Source organism: Chiloscyllium plagiosum, chromosome 21, assembly GCF_004010195.1.
Source record: "Chiloscyllium plagiosum isolate BGI_BamShark_2017 chromosome 21, ASM401019v2, whole genome shotgun sequence".
NCBI classification, from domain to species: domain Eukaryota; kingdom Metazoa; phylum Chordata; class Chondrichthyes; order Orectolobiformes; family Hemiscylliidae; genus Chiloscyllium; species Chiloscyllium plagiosum.
The window spans coordinates 22061519-22076457 of record NC_057730.1 but is presented as its reverse complement, the minus strand read 5'-3'; the positions used below and the strand labels follow the sequence as shown (position 1 = coordinate 22076457).

At 41.9% G+C, this 14939-nt stretch overlaps 2 protein-coding genes across 2 annotated transcripts in view; one reads left to right on the top strand and one right to left on the bottom strand.

Moving 5' to 3' along the window:
• Positions 1 to 14939, top strand: part of LOC122560634 (coronin-7-like) — a 172057-nt gene that overhangs the window by 63244 nt on the left and 93874 nt on the right. The window contains exon 9 of the mRNA XM_043711484.1: positions 493 to 575. Coding sequence (XP_043567419.1) covers positions 493 to 575 — 83 coding nt within the window. The remainder of the gene's footprint in view (positions 1 to 492; positions 576 to 14939) is intronic.
• On the bottom strand, positions 8958 to 11412 carry LOC122560636 (vasorin-like). The gene has a single exon (XM_043711485.1). It carries the CDS (start codon positions 11409 to 11411, stop codon positions 9570 to 9572), a length of 1842 nt encoding a protein of 613 aa, XP_043567420.1. The 5' UTR covers position 11412; the 3' UTR covers positions 8958 to 9569.

Here is a 14939-nt window from a genome sequence, read left to right as displayed (position 1 = left end):
CCTGCAATCTTCTTCTCGACCTCTCCGCCCCCACCTCCTCTCCGGCCTATCACCCTTACATTAACCTCCTTCCACCTATTGCATTCCCAATGCCCCTCCCCAAGTCCCTCCTCCCTACCTTTTATCTTAGCCTGCTTGACATACCTTTCTCATTCCTGAAGAAGGGCTTAGGTCTGAAACGTCGATTCTCCTGCTCCTTGGATGCTGCCTGATCTGCGCTTTTCCAGCAACACATTTTTCAGCTCTGATCTCCATTATCTGCAGTCCTCACTTTCTCCACACACATCTTTCAGCCTTACAGATGCAATCTGCAACACCATATTGCTAATACACCTGATGAGAGATGTGTACTTGTCAGTATTTTGCTTTTTAGTTCCCAGCTCCTGTGCAGGTACTACTTTTCACACTTTTCAGCAATCAGGCTCTGTGAACATGCCCCTGTTTGGTCAGGCAGTAATGTACTGAGAGCCCCTTCCTTATTTTCCCTTTCAGATGCGTGAGCGACAGGCCAGACTGTGGGACACCCGCAAGTTTACTAGTCCTGTCAGCACCTTAAATCTTGATACAGCACAGGGGTAAGTATATGAATGTGAATAACATTTGGCATTGAACACAAGTTAACATCTGGTGTCGTCACTCTTGCTGGATATGATTCATCGGATGCACCGTGGAGCTATTAACATGGATTCAAAATAAGTCTTGCACAGCACAGAGTTTCCAAACTCTGTTCCTGGGCTGTGCTCATCTGAAAGGGATTGGACTTTGTTCTGGATTGTGCTGAGCTGGGGCAATCCAGGCTGTGTTCCTGGGTTAGGAGGTTCTAGCCAAGCTAACATTTGAGGGCTCATAATTGACCTCAGTGTTGCTGATTTCAAAATAGGATCAATCTCATGTCACTGTTCCTGGTCTGAATTCAATGACTTCTACCCTGTCCCCTTAGTGAGTGCATCTGTATGCATGTGTGGGCTTGGGAATTTCTGTGATTCGTACTGGCAGTTGATGTGGTGTACATGGACTTCAGTAAAGCCTTTGATAAGGTTCCACATGGTAGGCTCTTGGAGAAAATACAGAGGCATGGGATTGAAGGTGATTTAGCAGTTTGGATTAGAAACTGGCTTTCTGTAAGAGGAGACAGTGGCATAGGTGGATGAATTAGTAAGTTTGCAGATGACACTAAAAGACAATCGAGTAGTGGACAATGTGGAAGAATGTTGCATGTTGCAGGGGTCTTGATGAACTGCAGAATTGGACTGAGAGGTGGCAAATGGAGTTCAATGCAGCTAAATGTGAGGTGATGCACTTTGGGAAGAATAATAGGAAGGCAGAGTACTGGGTCAATGGAAAGATGTGTGGTGTGGATGTGCAGAGGGACCTTGGAGTCGTCCATGTACATAGATCCCTGGAAGTTGCCACCCAGGTTGATAGTGCTGTTAAGAAGACATACGGTGTGTTGGGTTTAATTGGTAGAGGGATTGAGTTCCAGAACTGTAATGTCATGCTGTAACTATATAAAATGCTAGTGTGGCCACACTTGGAATATAGTGTATAGTTCTGGTTGCCCCATTACAGGAAGGATGTGGAAGCATTGGGAAATGTGCAGAGGAGATTTGCCAGGATGTTGCCTGTTCTGGAGGGAATGTCTTATGAGGAAAGGCTGAGAGACTTGAGTCTGTTTTCATTGGAAAGAAGAAGTTTAAGAGGGGATTTGATAGAGCCATACAAGATGATCAGAGGATTATATAGGGTGGACAGTGAGAGTCTTTTTCCTAGGATGATGGCATTGGTTTGTATGAGGGGGGCATAGCTACAAATTGAGGGGTGATAGACTTAAGACAGATGTTCTTTACTCAAAGAGTGTTAAGGGCGTGGAATGCCCTGCCTGCCAATGTAGTTAAGTCAGCCACATTAGGGAGATTTAAACAATACTTGGATAAGCACATGGATGATGCTGGGATAGTGTTGGGGATTGGGCTTAGATTAGTTCACAGGTCGGTGCAAAATCGAGGGCTGAAGGGCCTGTTCTGCGCTGAATTGTCCTATGTTCTACGAAGCTTTGTCTTAGCTCAGGAAATCAAACAGATGGTCAATTGGGAAGCTGCAACAGTGACCAAATGTGCAACATTGGGGAGGACGATGGTTTGAAAAAAGGATTTGAGGAGAAAGCTTCTCATTCAGAGGGTGACAAGGATCTGAAGTGTGATGGAGCCAGAAACACTCATCACATTTAAAAATTGATTGGGTAGACACTTGAGGGATTGTAGTGCACAGACGAAGAGCTGGAACGTGATGGGTTTTCCCCAAAGCATTAGCCTGGATCTCTGGCTGTCTTATCCAGTGACATGAACTACTACACTACTTCCATGTTTCTAAATCTACCTGAGTTAAACATAAACATGGAACAAACATTTCCAGCCCACACAAGAGCAGGAAAAGACCGCTTACTCAGTGCCTTTGAGTCTTTCCCCCTATTCAATAAGATCATGGCTGACCTGCAACTTGATTCTATCGCAATCCTCTGTTTTCCAGCCCTACGTATACCTCGTGAAGCAAAGAGAAATCTCTCAGTTTTGATAATTTCAGTTGACAGCTGGCCTCACCTACTCTTTAGGAGAGGATTCCCGATTGTGACTCCCAATTTACATGAAGTGCTTAATCACTGTGGACTTTTGTATTATAAACTTCATCCAATCTACTGTTAAGTATCTTTTACGTTAACCTTTGGCAAGTGAAGAGTTAATTGAAATAAAACAAAGAACTGCGGATGCTAGAAATCTGAAACAAAAATCAAAGTTGCTGGAGAAACTCAACAAGTCCAGCAGCACATGTGGAGAGAGAAACCAAATAAATGTTTGAAGTCCAATTCGCCTTCAGAACTGAAGCAATTTCAGTTTTTGTTAGAGTTAACTGAATTGTGTTCCACTGGAAATTACTGCAAGCATTGAAAAGATTAGGTGTAAATGAGGATATCAAGCCTCAAGTCACTGAGTTTAGAAGAATGAGCGAAGATCTAATGGAAGTAAATAAAATGCTAAAGGGGGTTGACAAAGTAGATGTAGAGCAGATGTTTCCTTTTTTTTGGACAATGTAGAGTGTTTTAGGATAAGGGGTGGCAGATATAAAACAAAGGTGAGGAAAATTATTTCTCTCAAATTTAAGGAGGAGATAGACTTTTAATTAGAGTCATACAGCTTAGAAATCAACCCTTCAGTCCATTATGTCTATGCCGAGCAACAAATGCCATAAACTACGTTAATTAGTAATTGATTAAAAGGCAATGGAGAGTAGGCGGGTTATAGGGAAAGGACAGGAGCTTAGACATGAGAAATGTTGGATCAGCCACAATGGCTCAGCAGGTTTGAAGGGGTGAATTGCCTACTCATGATCATGGTTTTTGTTATTATGTTCTTACATTTTAGGTTTACTTGGGTAATGACCTTAGAATTCACTGCAATGGTGAGATGGGATCAAACATCGGTTATGCATTAACGCCTCACTTTGCTCAGGAACTGATTAGAATCAGAAATGGATAAACCCAATAACTGGGCTACGGATTTGTCAGTGGGCATTTTATTTAAATGAGGAGGCAATGGCCTAGTGGTATTATCACTAGATTGTTAATCTAGAGACCCAGCTAATGTTCTGGGACTTGCGTTCAAATCTCACCACGGCAGATGATGGAATTTGAATTCAATAAAAATCTGGAATTATGAGTCTAATGATGATTGTGAAACTGTTGTTGATTGTCAGAAAAAAAAAATCCAAATGTCCTTTCAGGAAGGAAATTGTTGTCTCTACCTGGTCTGGCTTACATGTGACGCCAGACACACAGCGATTGGTTGACTCTAAACCGGCCTCTTGGTAACTAGGGATGGGCAATAAATGCTGGCCTAGCCAGTGACGCCCTCAGTCCCTGAATTTTTTAAGATTAGATTAGATTCCCTACAGTGTGGAAACAGGCCCTTCAGCCCAACAAGTCCACACCGACCCTCCGAAGAGTAACCCACCCAAACCCCTTTTCCCCTCTGACTAATGCACCTAACACTATAGGCAATTTAGCATGGCCAATTCACCTGACCTGCATATCTTTGGACTGTGGGAGGAAACCCACGCAAACACGGGGAGAATGTGCAAACTCCACACAGACAATCGCCCAAGGTTGGAATTGAACCTGGGACCCTGGTGCTGTGAGGCAGCAGTGCTAACCACTGAGCCACCGTGCCGATTAATTAAAAAACCACGAAAGTGACCTCTGCATTTTTGTCGAGAAAATGTCAGTAGCATTAGTCTTAAAAAGATTCCTGAAATAAAACAACAAACTGTGAATGCTGCAAGTCAGAAACAAAAACAAAAAAAATTGCTCAAGGAACATATCAGTGGAGAGAAGATAGCTGATCTTAGTTTAAATTACAGCAGCATCCCCTGATCTCAGCTTCCCTTCAAACAGATTTCAATATAATTTTTTTTGCATAACAAACCATTAAGCTGGTATCCGTTTAATGGGTTGATTGGTGTAGTGCTGTCTGATTCTCTTCCTGACTTGATTTCTACACTACTATATTTTCAAGCCATTGTTTGTTTTCAACTATAAAAATGAAAGATAAATATTGAATTATCTATGCTGATAAAATCACACAAAGTGAACTGTTTATACCTTGATAATGAATATTTAGAATGAAAACATTGATTCTCTTTGGCATCAAACATGTGTTAACAGTTGTAAGGGAGGTAGCAGTTCAGACTCAAATGTACTCTCCCTTTTCCTGCTATCATTTGTCGGGTGCTCTTTATGCCCAATCTTCCTTCAACCTTACCTTTGCCCTCACCTTTCGTCACTTCCTCTTCTCCCTTTCCCTCACGACACCCCGAAGGATATAACCTCTCCTCCCATTCCGTCATGATCTTTCATCCCAACCCATCACTTCACTACTCTGTCATCTCTTCCTTCTCACCCTCTCCTTTCACCTCCATGCCCCTTCACCGTGCCCCCTCTCTCTCTCTCTCTCCTCTCTCTCTCTCTCTCTCTCTCTCTCTCTCTCTCTCCTGCATGCTGTCCCCCCACCCCATCCTCTTCACCCCAAGCCCACCCTCTATGATCCCCTAGCATGGGGCAATGACTTTGGGTCTTCACCGTATCCATGCCAGCCATGATTTAAAAGGTCACCTCTCAAACTCTGATGCTGCAGCTCCCAATTTCTATGGTATTCGAGTATTAAACAAGACTGCAACCCTCTAATCAATGTAAAGGTGAATGTGTGAACAAGTCTCAGGGTTCATATTTGGTGGATCTTTAATTTCAAGGTCAAAAGGCATCTTTCACAGTTTGGTCAGACTTCATATATTTATGATCTTCTGTTGCTTAATGAGTTTAAACAGAATCATCAGGACACAGTGTTTTCTTTACAAAATGAACAGAAGTGTTTGGCTCATTTTTAGATGCTTCCAGTAAAATACAGAGTGTGGACAAGCAAATTGCTTGTTCTCTGTGCACCCATGCTGAAATGCCTATTGCCTATGTTAGTACTTCATAGAATCAAAGAATCATAAAATCTCTACAATACAGGAAGAGGTCATTTGGCCCATTGAGTCTGCACCAACCTTCTGAAGACCATTTCACCCAGCCCGAGCTTCCTACTCTATCCGCATAACTCTGCATTTCCCATGACTACCCACCCAACCTGCACAACCTTGGACACTACAGACAATTTAGTGGTGCCAGTCCATCTAACCTGCAAGTCTTTGGACTATGTGAGGAAACTGGACCACCTGGTAGAAACCCATGCAGACATGGGGAGAATCTGCAAACTCCAAACAGTCACCAAAGGCTGGAATTGAACCTGGTTTGTAGGCTCTAGAGATAGCAGTGGCAACCATTGAGTCACCTAGTCTTTCGTCTCTGTGAGCCAAAGGGCTCTGAACAGATTATACATAAACTGTGACTTGGCTGTCTTCTGGGTGAGCATTAAAAAAAATGTACAATGAAGGAATGCAGTGAGATTGTTTGGTGTCCTGGTCAACATTACTGCTTCAACAAAATCTATTTTTTAAAAATCTGCACGTTTTTCACAGTTTGCTGGGTACAAGATAATGTGGTGCATCTAAAATGCTGTAACATGTTTTTGGGGAATACTGTCGTTTCCTTTCTGATTTTAGTTGCCAAGGTCTACTTGTACCTAATTCACCTGACTCACCACTCAGCCGGTTTCTAATTGCTGAGTACTGCCATTGCAAATTCATCGCTAATCTTGTTAGCACATACTAACATTGAAAGATAACCCTTAACTCTGTTGTACATCAGCTGAAGAAACTATTATCAATTGGATCACAATTCTGTTTCAAAACCTTGTAGTGTCTCATCTTTTCCATAAAAGAGTTCCCTCCCCAACACAGCACAACAAAGAATTGTTGCTTGGGAATGGTTAAATGTGGTAACATTCCTGATTTTCAGATCTGCCCTGACTATTCTTCAAAATTCCAAACCAAATGCTTGAAACAACACAATTGCAGGTCTATAAGGTTTAATTATGGCAATTTGAAAAGTTCTGTGACAGATTGGGAAATAGAAATCAGGTGTGTACCCTGTGGCTAAATCAAGACCAGTTGTAACACTTAACGACCTCTATATAAGCAACTAAATGCTTCACTTCAGTTCCAACAGTCAGCAATAGATTAATTTCAAGATGAAGTAAAAATAGTGCAGGGCACTGAGTATCTGTGTTGCAAACCCAATCTCTGATGACTTCTCCTCTATAACCTCTCCACCACACTAAGTCTTCTCCTTTATGATGCTCCTTAATCCAACCCTATAAAGCTTTTGGACATCTCACCTGTAACCTTATGGCTTGGTGTGAAATTGTTAGAAAAATCTCTCCTGAAAACACTGAGAGATGTTTTACGTCATTAACATAAATGCAAGCGTTGTTTGCTGATGGTCATCTACACTCTTAGAAATCTGCACTATCAAATATAAATAAGCTGGAGATTATTGTAATGTTGTCTGACTGCTCTAGGCTGTGGGCCTGCGCTGTGTCAGCTGGGCAATCTGGTTAAATAATCTATTTACTAAACTCCTAAAGCAGGACATTACTAATCCTATTATTAGCTTTCTTGTTTTTTTTCCCTAATTCTATGGAAGTTGTCTTCCTGCAGAGTGCAGGTGTTCTATTAAAGAATTGGCCCAGCCGGGCCTCAGGCCTAATCTCCATGGCAGTGTACAAAAGAAATTGCATTCCAACAGCACCTGTCTTGCTGCCTGGAGTAAAAGATGAAGTAGAAAATGTCACAGGTTGAACCACTAGAGTAAGAGTTTTTTTTTTAAACCAGAAACTCCATGCTTGGAAGTTTCTTTCTGCACCAGATAGTGTTTGAAATGTATCAGCTGTTAACAAATCCAGACACTGGTTTGATTATTAAGCCAGTGATGTTCTAATCGCTTTGACTAGAAAGTGTTCTTTAAAAATATCTTAAAATAAAGCTCACATATCTTGGAATAGGGCAGTAAATGTTCATTTGGGTTTTTCTTTATTATTTATTCATGTTTGTAGGCATCACTAGCTTTGCCAGCATTTTTGACCAACTGTAATTCCCCTCAAGAGGATGGTGTGCCTACTTATTGAATTGCTGCAGTCCTTAGGGTGTAAGTACACCCACAGTGCTGTTAGGGTGGGAGTTCCAGGATTTTAACCCAATAATAGTGAAGGAATGCAGAGATCATTCAAAAAGGACTTGAATTTTTTTTAGAAAAAAGGAGCTTGTGGTGTTCATCTGACAATGTTGAAATTGCAATTATCTAATAGAAACCTTGTTGAAGGCCATTGATCCCATTATCTGAGATGTCATTCCAGTGCAGAACTGAGGGAGTGCTGCACTGTCAGAAATACTATCCTCACATGTAATGTTATATCTAAGACACTCAGGTGGATAGGAAAAATAAACAAATGAATTCTCCTTGGTGTGCTTACTAATATCTATATCTCAAATACCATCACCAAAACAAATTATCAGGCTTTTATCACATTCTGTTTGTGGGAGTTTGCTATCCAAACATTGGCTACCACACTTTCAACACTACACCATTACTGAAAAGGAAGTACTTTATAAACTAAACCATTTGGGGACCGAAAGCCAAAAAAGAAGTTATTCAATCTCTTTCTCACACTCCTTGGCTTCCTTCTCTCCATATGTCCTGCCATTAAATGCATTTTAGTTTAATTTACTCCACTTTTTTCCCATCCCTGCTGTCAAATGTTTTTCACCTCGAACTGCTTCAGGTTGTTGTGTTATCAGTGTAGTAGCCTTGGAGTGAACTTTGCCCCATACTTCGGAATGCACGTAGGTTTCAGCTTGGCTCCTTTCAATTTATAATATGGAGATGCCGGTGTTGGACTGGGGTGTACAAAGTTAAAAATCTCACAACACCAGGTTATAGTCCAATAGGTTTAATTAGAAGCACTAGCTTTCAGAGCGCTGCTCCTTCGAAAGCTAGTGCGTCCAATTAAACCTGTTGGACTATATCCTGGTATTATGTGATTTTTAACTTCAGTTTATAAATAAGTGTTGGTCTTTGATACTGATGCTCCCTCTGCCTCCCATTATCCTTCAAACCCTCTTTCTTTCCAGTTCAAGTGTTTGTTTTTGTTTTGGACATGTCTGAAGGATTGGAATTTTAATCCAACTGCACTTTGATGAAAGTGGAATGGGTATCTCTCTAGTTGCTGTGATATTTCAAGCTGTCTTGCACCCTGGCCCAGTCTTGGTTATGCTTCGAGTTTTACATACCCTGCTATCCTCCTTGGGTATTGCAATCACCTGACTCTTCACCCTCTGTATCCTACACCTGGCATTAAGACCCTTTGTATCATTCTTCATTGCTGGTTTACCATCCAGTCTGGTGTCTCCAAGTGTCACTTCTCCCTATGGTAACACCTGGTTGTGTAACAAAGCAAACCAGAGCCTCCATGTCGCTTCTCTAGAAAAATATTTATTTGTTTACAAATTGTCATATACATCATGTGCTTGACTCGGTTAGACTTAGTTCAGCAATATACAGCAGTTAATGATGGGCCAGGTGGTGGTGAGTGCCTATCACTGGTCTGTTCCCTTGTGCTGTTGGGGAATGGCAATGGTTATGATGAGGTGTGACTGGCACTACACCATTATCCATGAACTCCACGTACTGAAATCACTCATAGTCTGGCCATGTAAGTCATAAGTTGATGCTTGTGGATAGCTGTCTGAATAACAAAGGTGGCAGTAGTGATATTTACAGCGATGCTTTGCTTGGAAGGTTTTATTTCTTCCTTTGGTTGGGGTTTCACAGGGACTGTATGGGAAGACTGGATTTGGTGAGTACAGCCAGATTGAAGTTTACAGAATGGAGTAGGGAAATCTTGAAAGAGATTGATCAGGCTTCATATGTGCTGGGTTGCTTGAGAGAGATTGAAATTGGACTGCCTCAATAATACTATGTGCAATTCCACAATTGGTAGAAAAGGATTTGTTGATTGAAGCAGGGAAGTTCTGTGGCTGTAATCAGGCTTTGGAAATCCATGTTAATCCCTGTGAATGAAAGGTCACAAAGCTATAGGAATGTTACCTTGGTGATCTTGGATTAATGGCACTCCGCTTTGCAGAGCGAGGCATTCGGGAGTATCAGACAAGATCTTTCCCTCGTCTAGGTAAGGTTTGATCTCTTCTATATCACAAGGATGTAAATCTCCTACTTGAGCAGAATTTTTCTTAAGTCTTTTCCGGCAATAGAGTGTGATCACAACCGCCAACAGTAAGACCAGGAACATACCTGTGGTTACTAGCCAGATCATTTTGGTCAAGTTGCTACCCTCTATCTGTTTGAACTGAGGTAATTGTGTTATTGGCAATGTCTGCACGACTGTGCAAGGCTCTTGTTTTGTGCTGGCCTCCCCCAGAGCTCCAACACAGATCTGATATGTTGAGTTCGGCCGAAGGCTTGGAATCTTGTATGTTGACAGTGATATTGGGATGTTGAGTGACACTGGCCTGGGGTCAAGTCCTGACCAGTTCTTATATGTCACCCGGAGCCCCTTATAGTAAACTGGGGAGAGTTTAAAACCCTCTAGATTTAATGTTACTGAAGTGCTGGTTATTTGACTAATATTTACAATGCTTTTCTGAGAGGTCTGGAGATCAAGAATACCATTTGCTGCCTCACAGAGTGGTCCTTGGAACCCAGCACGGCACATGCAACTGTGTCGCCCATGCCTATCTAGCTGGCAAATACCTCCATTGAGGCATTCTGTAAAGAGGCAGAGATGTCCCTTTGCGCTGAGTTGTCGATCTATTTCGGTGATGGCTCCAAGTGTTACTTCACCATTGAAGGGCATTGATTGTACAGGAAGGTGTGTTGCTTTGGGACCCACTGTTACTTTCTTGGTTGTGGTTGGTGATGATTCTGTGGTGCTTGTTGCACCGATGGACGGGATCGTAGTAGGACATCCAAAGTTACTGTTTGTCAATGTGTTGAGTAGTTTACCAGCATTGACTAGAGGGAAGTGGCAACGTGTTTCCTCCTGCCTCTGGAGGAGGGCATTATTCTCCTGTATCCATTGGACAAACCAGCTGATCTGGCAGACACAGTTATAGGGGTTTTCAGCTGCTGTGAGGCTCCTTAAGTTGGGGAAAAGGTCCAAAAAACCCTCAGGAATGGTCGTAAGGCTCAACCCACTGATGTCCAGTTTCTGAAGGTTCCTAATCTGCTTGAAGTCTTCATCCTTCAAGTGTGAGATCTTGTTGTTTCCCTGAACACTCAGAACGGTCAGTTCACTGATGTGCTGGAATATAGCTGACACAGTCACCAGCTGATTTTCTGACAGATCCAGCTCCTGAAGATTCTTCATGTTTTTAAATATGTCTTCATTTATCGTACTGAGGCCAAGTCCAGCCAGCTTTAAAGATTCAATCTCGGGTGCTTGGATGTTTCTGAGCTCTGTGTCTGGGATGTTATTTCTGCTGAGGTCCAATAGGAGGAGTGTGGGAAGTTGTAAAGGAGGAAGATGATGGAGAAGATTATCTTGCAGTTTGAGCTCGACCAGCTTTGTTAATGTGTCGAAAGCTGCTGGGTGGATTGTCTTGATCTTGTTTTGCTGCAGGTACAATCGTTCCAGTTCCTGCAACCCCATAAAGGTGTCATTATTGATTTCAGTTATCTGATTGGATGACAGGTCCAGGTTAGAAAGCACACTTAGTGATTGGAAGACCTCCTGAGGCAGCCTGGTAATTTTATTGTGTGATAGGTGCAGAAGCTTCAGCTCCTGAAGTCCTGCGAAATCTTCCTTGTGTAAGGTGGAAATGGAGTTCTCAAAAACATATATGCTGGAGGTGCCAGGAGGGATGTGTTCGGGAATGGCAGACAGTCCCCTTTTGATGCACCACAGCATTCCTGAGGCATCACAGTTGCATTCTGTTGGGCAGCAGAGCGCTGACAGCAGTTCTGACAGGAGTACTAGTATGGTCAGACAGGGCAAAGAGGTCCTCCTCATGGTGTATTGAGCTCTGTGGGGGCAAAAGGAATGAGTCATTATGAGTCTTCTAAAGATTTTATGGAAGCAACCCTGAGTATAACCATTAGTGGAGGCTGAACAAAATCTAAGATAATATAGAAGGGAGGTGTGGTGTCTGTGGGTTAGCAGAGGGGAATGAATGGTGCAGGGAAAGAAGAGGACATCCCAAAGGAAGAGAATAAGAGGCTGAGAGGAGGGAGAATTAATTTTGTTTTTGTTCCCCTACTCATGGAATGTGGGCATCACTGGATAATCCAACATCTGTTGCCTATCCCTAAAGGGCAGTTAAGAGTCAATCAAATTGCTGTGGGTCTGGAGTTAGGTGGAAGTCAGATCAGATAAAGACAGCAGTTTCCTTCCCTAAAGGGCATTAGTGAACCAAATGGTTTATTTAAGCGAGTCAACAGTGGTTTCATGGTCATCATTAGATTTCTAATTCCAATTTTTTAATGAACTCAAATTCCACCATCTGCCAGTGGGACTTGAACACAAGAGTCCAGAACAATATCTGGGCCTCTGGATTACTTGTTTAGGGCCAATACCACTAGGTCCATTGCTTCCCATAATTGTGCAGTGTGCATTGAGCAGGGGAAGAGGGATACTCTTAATTTCACGGGGTGACTTTGGAAACAGAGTATGGATAGTACCAGGTTCGCAGGTGTGAGGCCTCACTGGCTTCATGCTTCAGTGTGAGGAGTAGAATAGCCTGTGTGTTTTGAGGAGGAGTAATGGGCTTTGCATTTTAGGGAGGGGTAAATGGAGAATGGATTTTGTTTCGTTTAGTACAGACCTAATGTTGAAATTACCACATCCTGCCCTGTAAACTTGGTTTTGAATCAGAAGCAACTCCTAAATGATACAATTAGCAAAATAAAGTTCTGTAAAATTGAGCAGGACATTAACCAATTTAAAACACCACAAATAATATTTCCCCAAAGTTTTAAAATTCTGTCAGAAATGTTGCTCTGAATTTGTTGGAATGCTCCTTTGATCCTGTTACTTATTCAGCAGTTGAGGGAAGGGCTCAGCCTGAGAAAAGGGTGATGGGTATTATAGCAAGTCAGGATGTTGTGATAATGAAGTCATTGACTTTCCTCAAAGTCTTCAAGGGGTGCCTATTCCCATATTCTTGCCCGTTAAGGAGAGATTGTGTTCCAGTCCCCTACTATAGCAAAGCAGGAGAGGTCTGTGCTGCCAGAAACTGTCTTTGTGAAGTGGAATTAGAGATTGGAGAACATTCTCTCACTCCGTAGGGAGTGAGTATTTTTAGAAATTTTGACTCATTCCACACTATTTCCAGACCACATTAGGGGACTGCTGGGGAAGAGGAATGTTCAGTAACAGATTGAATTAATAAAAAAGACATAAAATACATTTCTTTGTGTCCTCTCTATTTGGAGCACAGGCAGATCCAGCAGCACCACTGTCAAAATTAGAACAAGCAGTTACAAACAATACTCTCTAATACCGCCTCTTCCTCCCTGTCGCCCACACCTCACCTTCTCCCCTTCCTCACTTCACGTCTGCACACTTGCTCCCCCTCTTTCTACCAAACTGCTGGCAGTGAGTATATATAGAATGCCTCATACCAGATTTACAGTCTGTCTCCCAGCAGAATAAGCTGCTGTCTCTGTGAATTTCAGTTTAGTCTTGAAGTCAGCAATGGAATTGGAAATATTAATACATTTGTTAGACTTGAAAAATTATCTGAGTGATTAGCTTGTGGAGAGTGCTCCCGTGTGAAAGGCAGGAGCTGTTTGCAAGTTTTGTTAGTGAATAAGGAGGAGTAGGGGCTGAGAGTACAGCCATTTTGTAAGGACTGTCTCTCATTATTTTTCTGTATTTTTGATTTGTGGACTTAAATGGGCAAAGAGCAGTTTTAAAAACCAAGGATTGTTGGAGGATTGTTGCACTTTTTGAAAACCATTTGAAGTGATGTTTACACAACTGGTGTTCAAGTTGTAGTGGGAATTTTGCAGACAAGCTGAAACCAAGGGTTGAATGCAAATAGTTTTTCAGCTGACAACAAGCAGCTGATTGATCTGTGGATTAATGACCAGTTATTGACGATAAAGTCTATTTGATTGGTGCCCAAGTTAGCTAAACATAGAAAATAGGAACAGGATTAGGCCATTTGGCCTTTCAAGCCTGTTCCACCATTCAGATGATCATGGCTGAACGTTCAACTCTGTATCTAGTCCCCACTTTCTCACCATACCCTTTGATCCCCTCAGCACTAAGAACAATATCTAAGTCTTGAAAACATTCAATACTTTGACCTTAACCACTTCTGTGGCAGAGAATTTCATACGCTCAGTTTTCTAACATAAAAGCCCAGCTAGTTCACTGATATCCTTTTACGATAATTGACAACTGTTTCAGTGCACAACCCCAGTGAAACATAGCAGTATATAAGTAAGAAGCTATATGTGATGGGAGTGAACACTCAGATCACAAACTTCCTACACCAGGCCTTCAATCAGTTTGCTGATCAGAATTCGAACTTAGCTTCTTGTTATGAGCCAATTGAGAGCTGTACTAAGACCACTGAACAAAGACAGTAATTTTTAATACCAATAGAAGTAGGCTGGGTTTGATTTCTGAGTCAATGGCTAGTGTTGACTTCAATTTTACCTGCCGTCCACTATTGTAGTGCTTTTGTTTGGCTTCATCAATATATCTTGATATATTTCTGTATAATCCTATCTTTCTGCAAATTATGACTTCAGGAAAACATATAAATTTTCAGCATGTTGTATTTATGACAGTAACTTTCATTTCTGTGGAACTCTTAACACAGTAAAACGTTTTCAGGTATTTCTCGGGATCAAACAAAATTTCTCTCAGAGCCATATTAGATGTGAGGACGGATAACCACAATTTTGGCCATATGGGGAGATTTTTAAGAAATATCTTAAAGGTGGAGAGAAAAGCAGAGAAGTTTAGGAACATTCTAGTGCCCAAGCAACTGAAGGAATGGCTAGCAAGTGTGGAGCTATTCAATCCATAGATGCTCCAACCAAAGTTGGAGCTGCATGGAGAATTTGGAGGATTGTGGAGATGAAGGAAGCTGCCATTCTCCAAGCCCTTTGCTCTGTTGAATTTAAATTCAAATCTGTCATGATGGGATTTGTATCCAAGTCCCCAAAGCAATACCTAGGTCTCTGATTTTAATAGTCAAGCAATAAAACCACTAGACCATCACCTCCCCTTAATAAGTTTCCCCTCAATCAGCTATGAGTAGCCAGCTCAGCTTCCAATCAGCAGTGTAAGAAATTGGGAGTCCACGCTAAGGTGACCAGTTAGCTCCAGCACAGGATGTTAGATCGTCCTTCCACCTGTTAAGGAGGTGGTGCTCTGAAGATATCAGATCAAATAAAACAGCCAAGGAGTTCAGCTGATGCT

Excerpts from the sequence above, each read along its gene's own strand:
- LOC122560636 (XM_043711485.1), bottom strand. The coding sequence starts at position 11,411 with ATGCTGTGGTGCATCAAAAGGGGACTGTCTGCCATTCCCGAACACATC.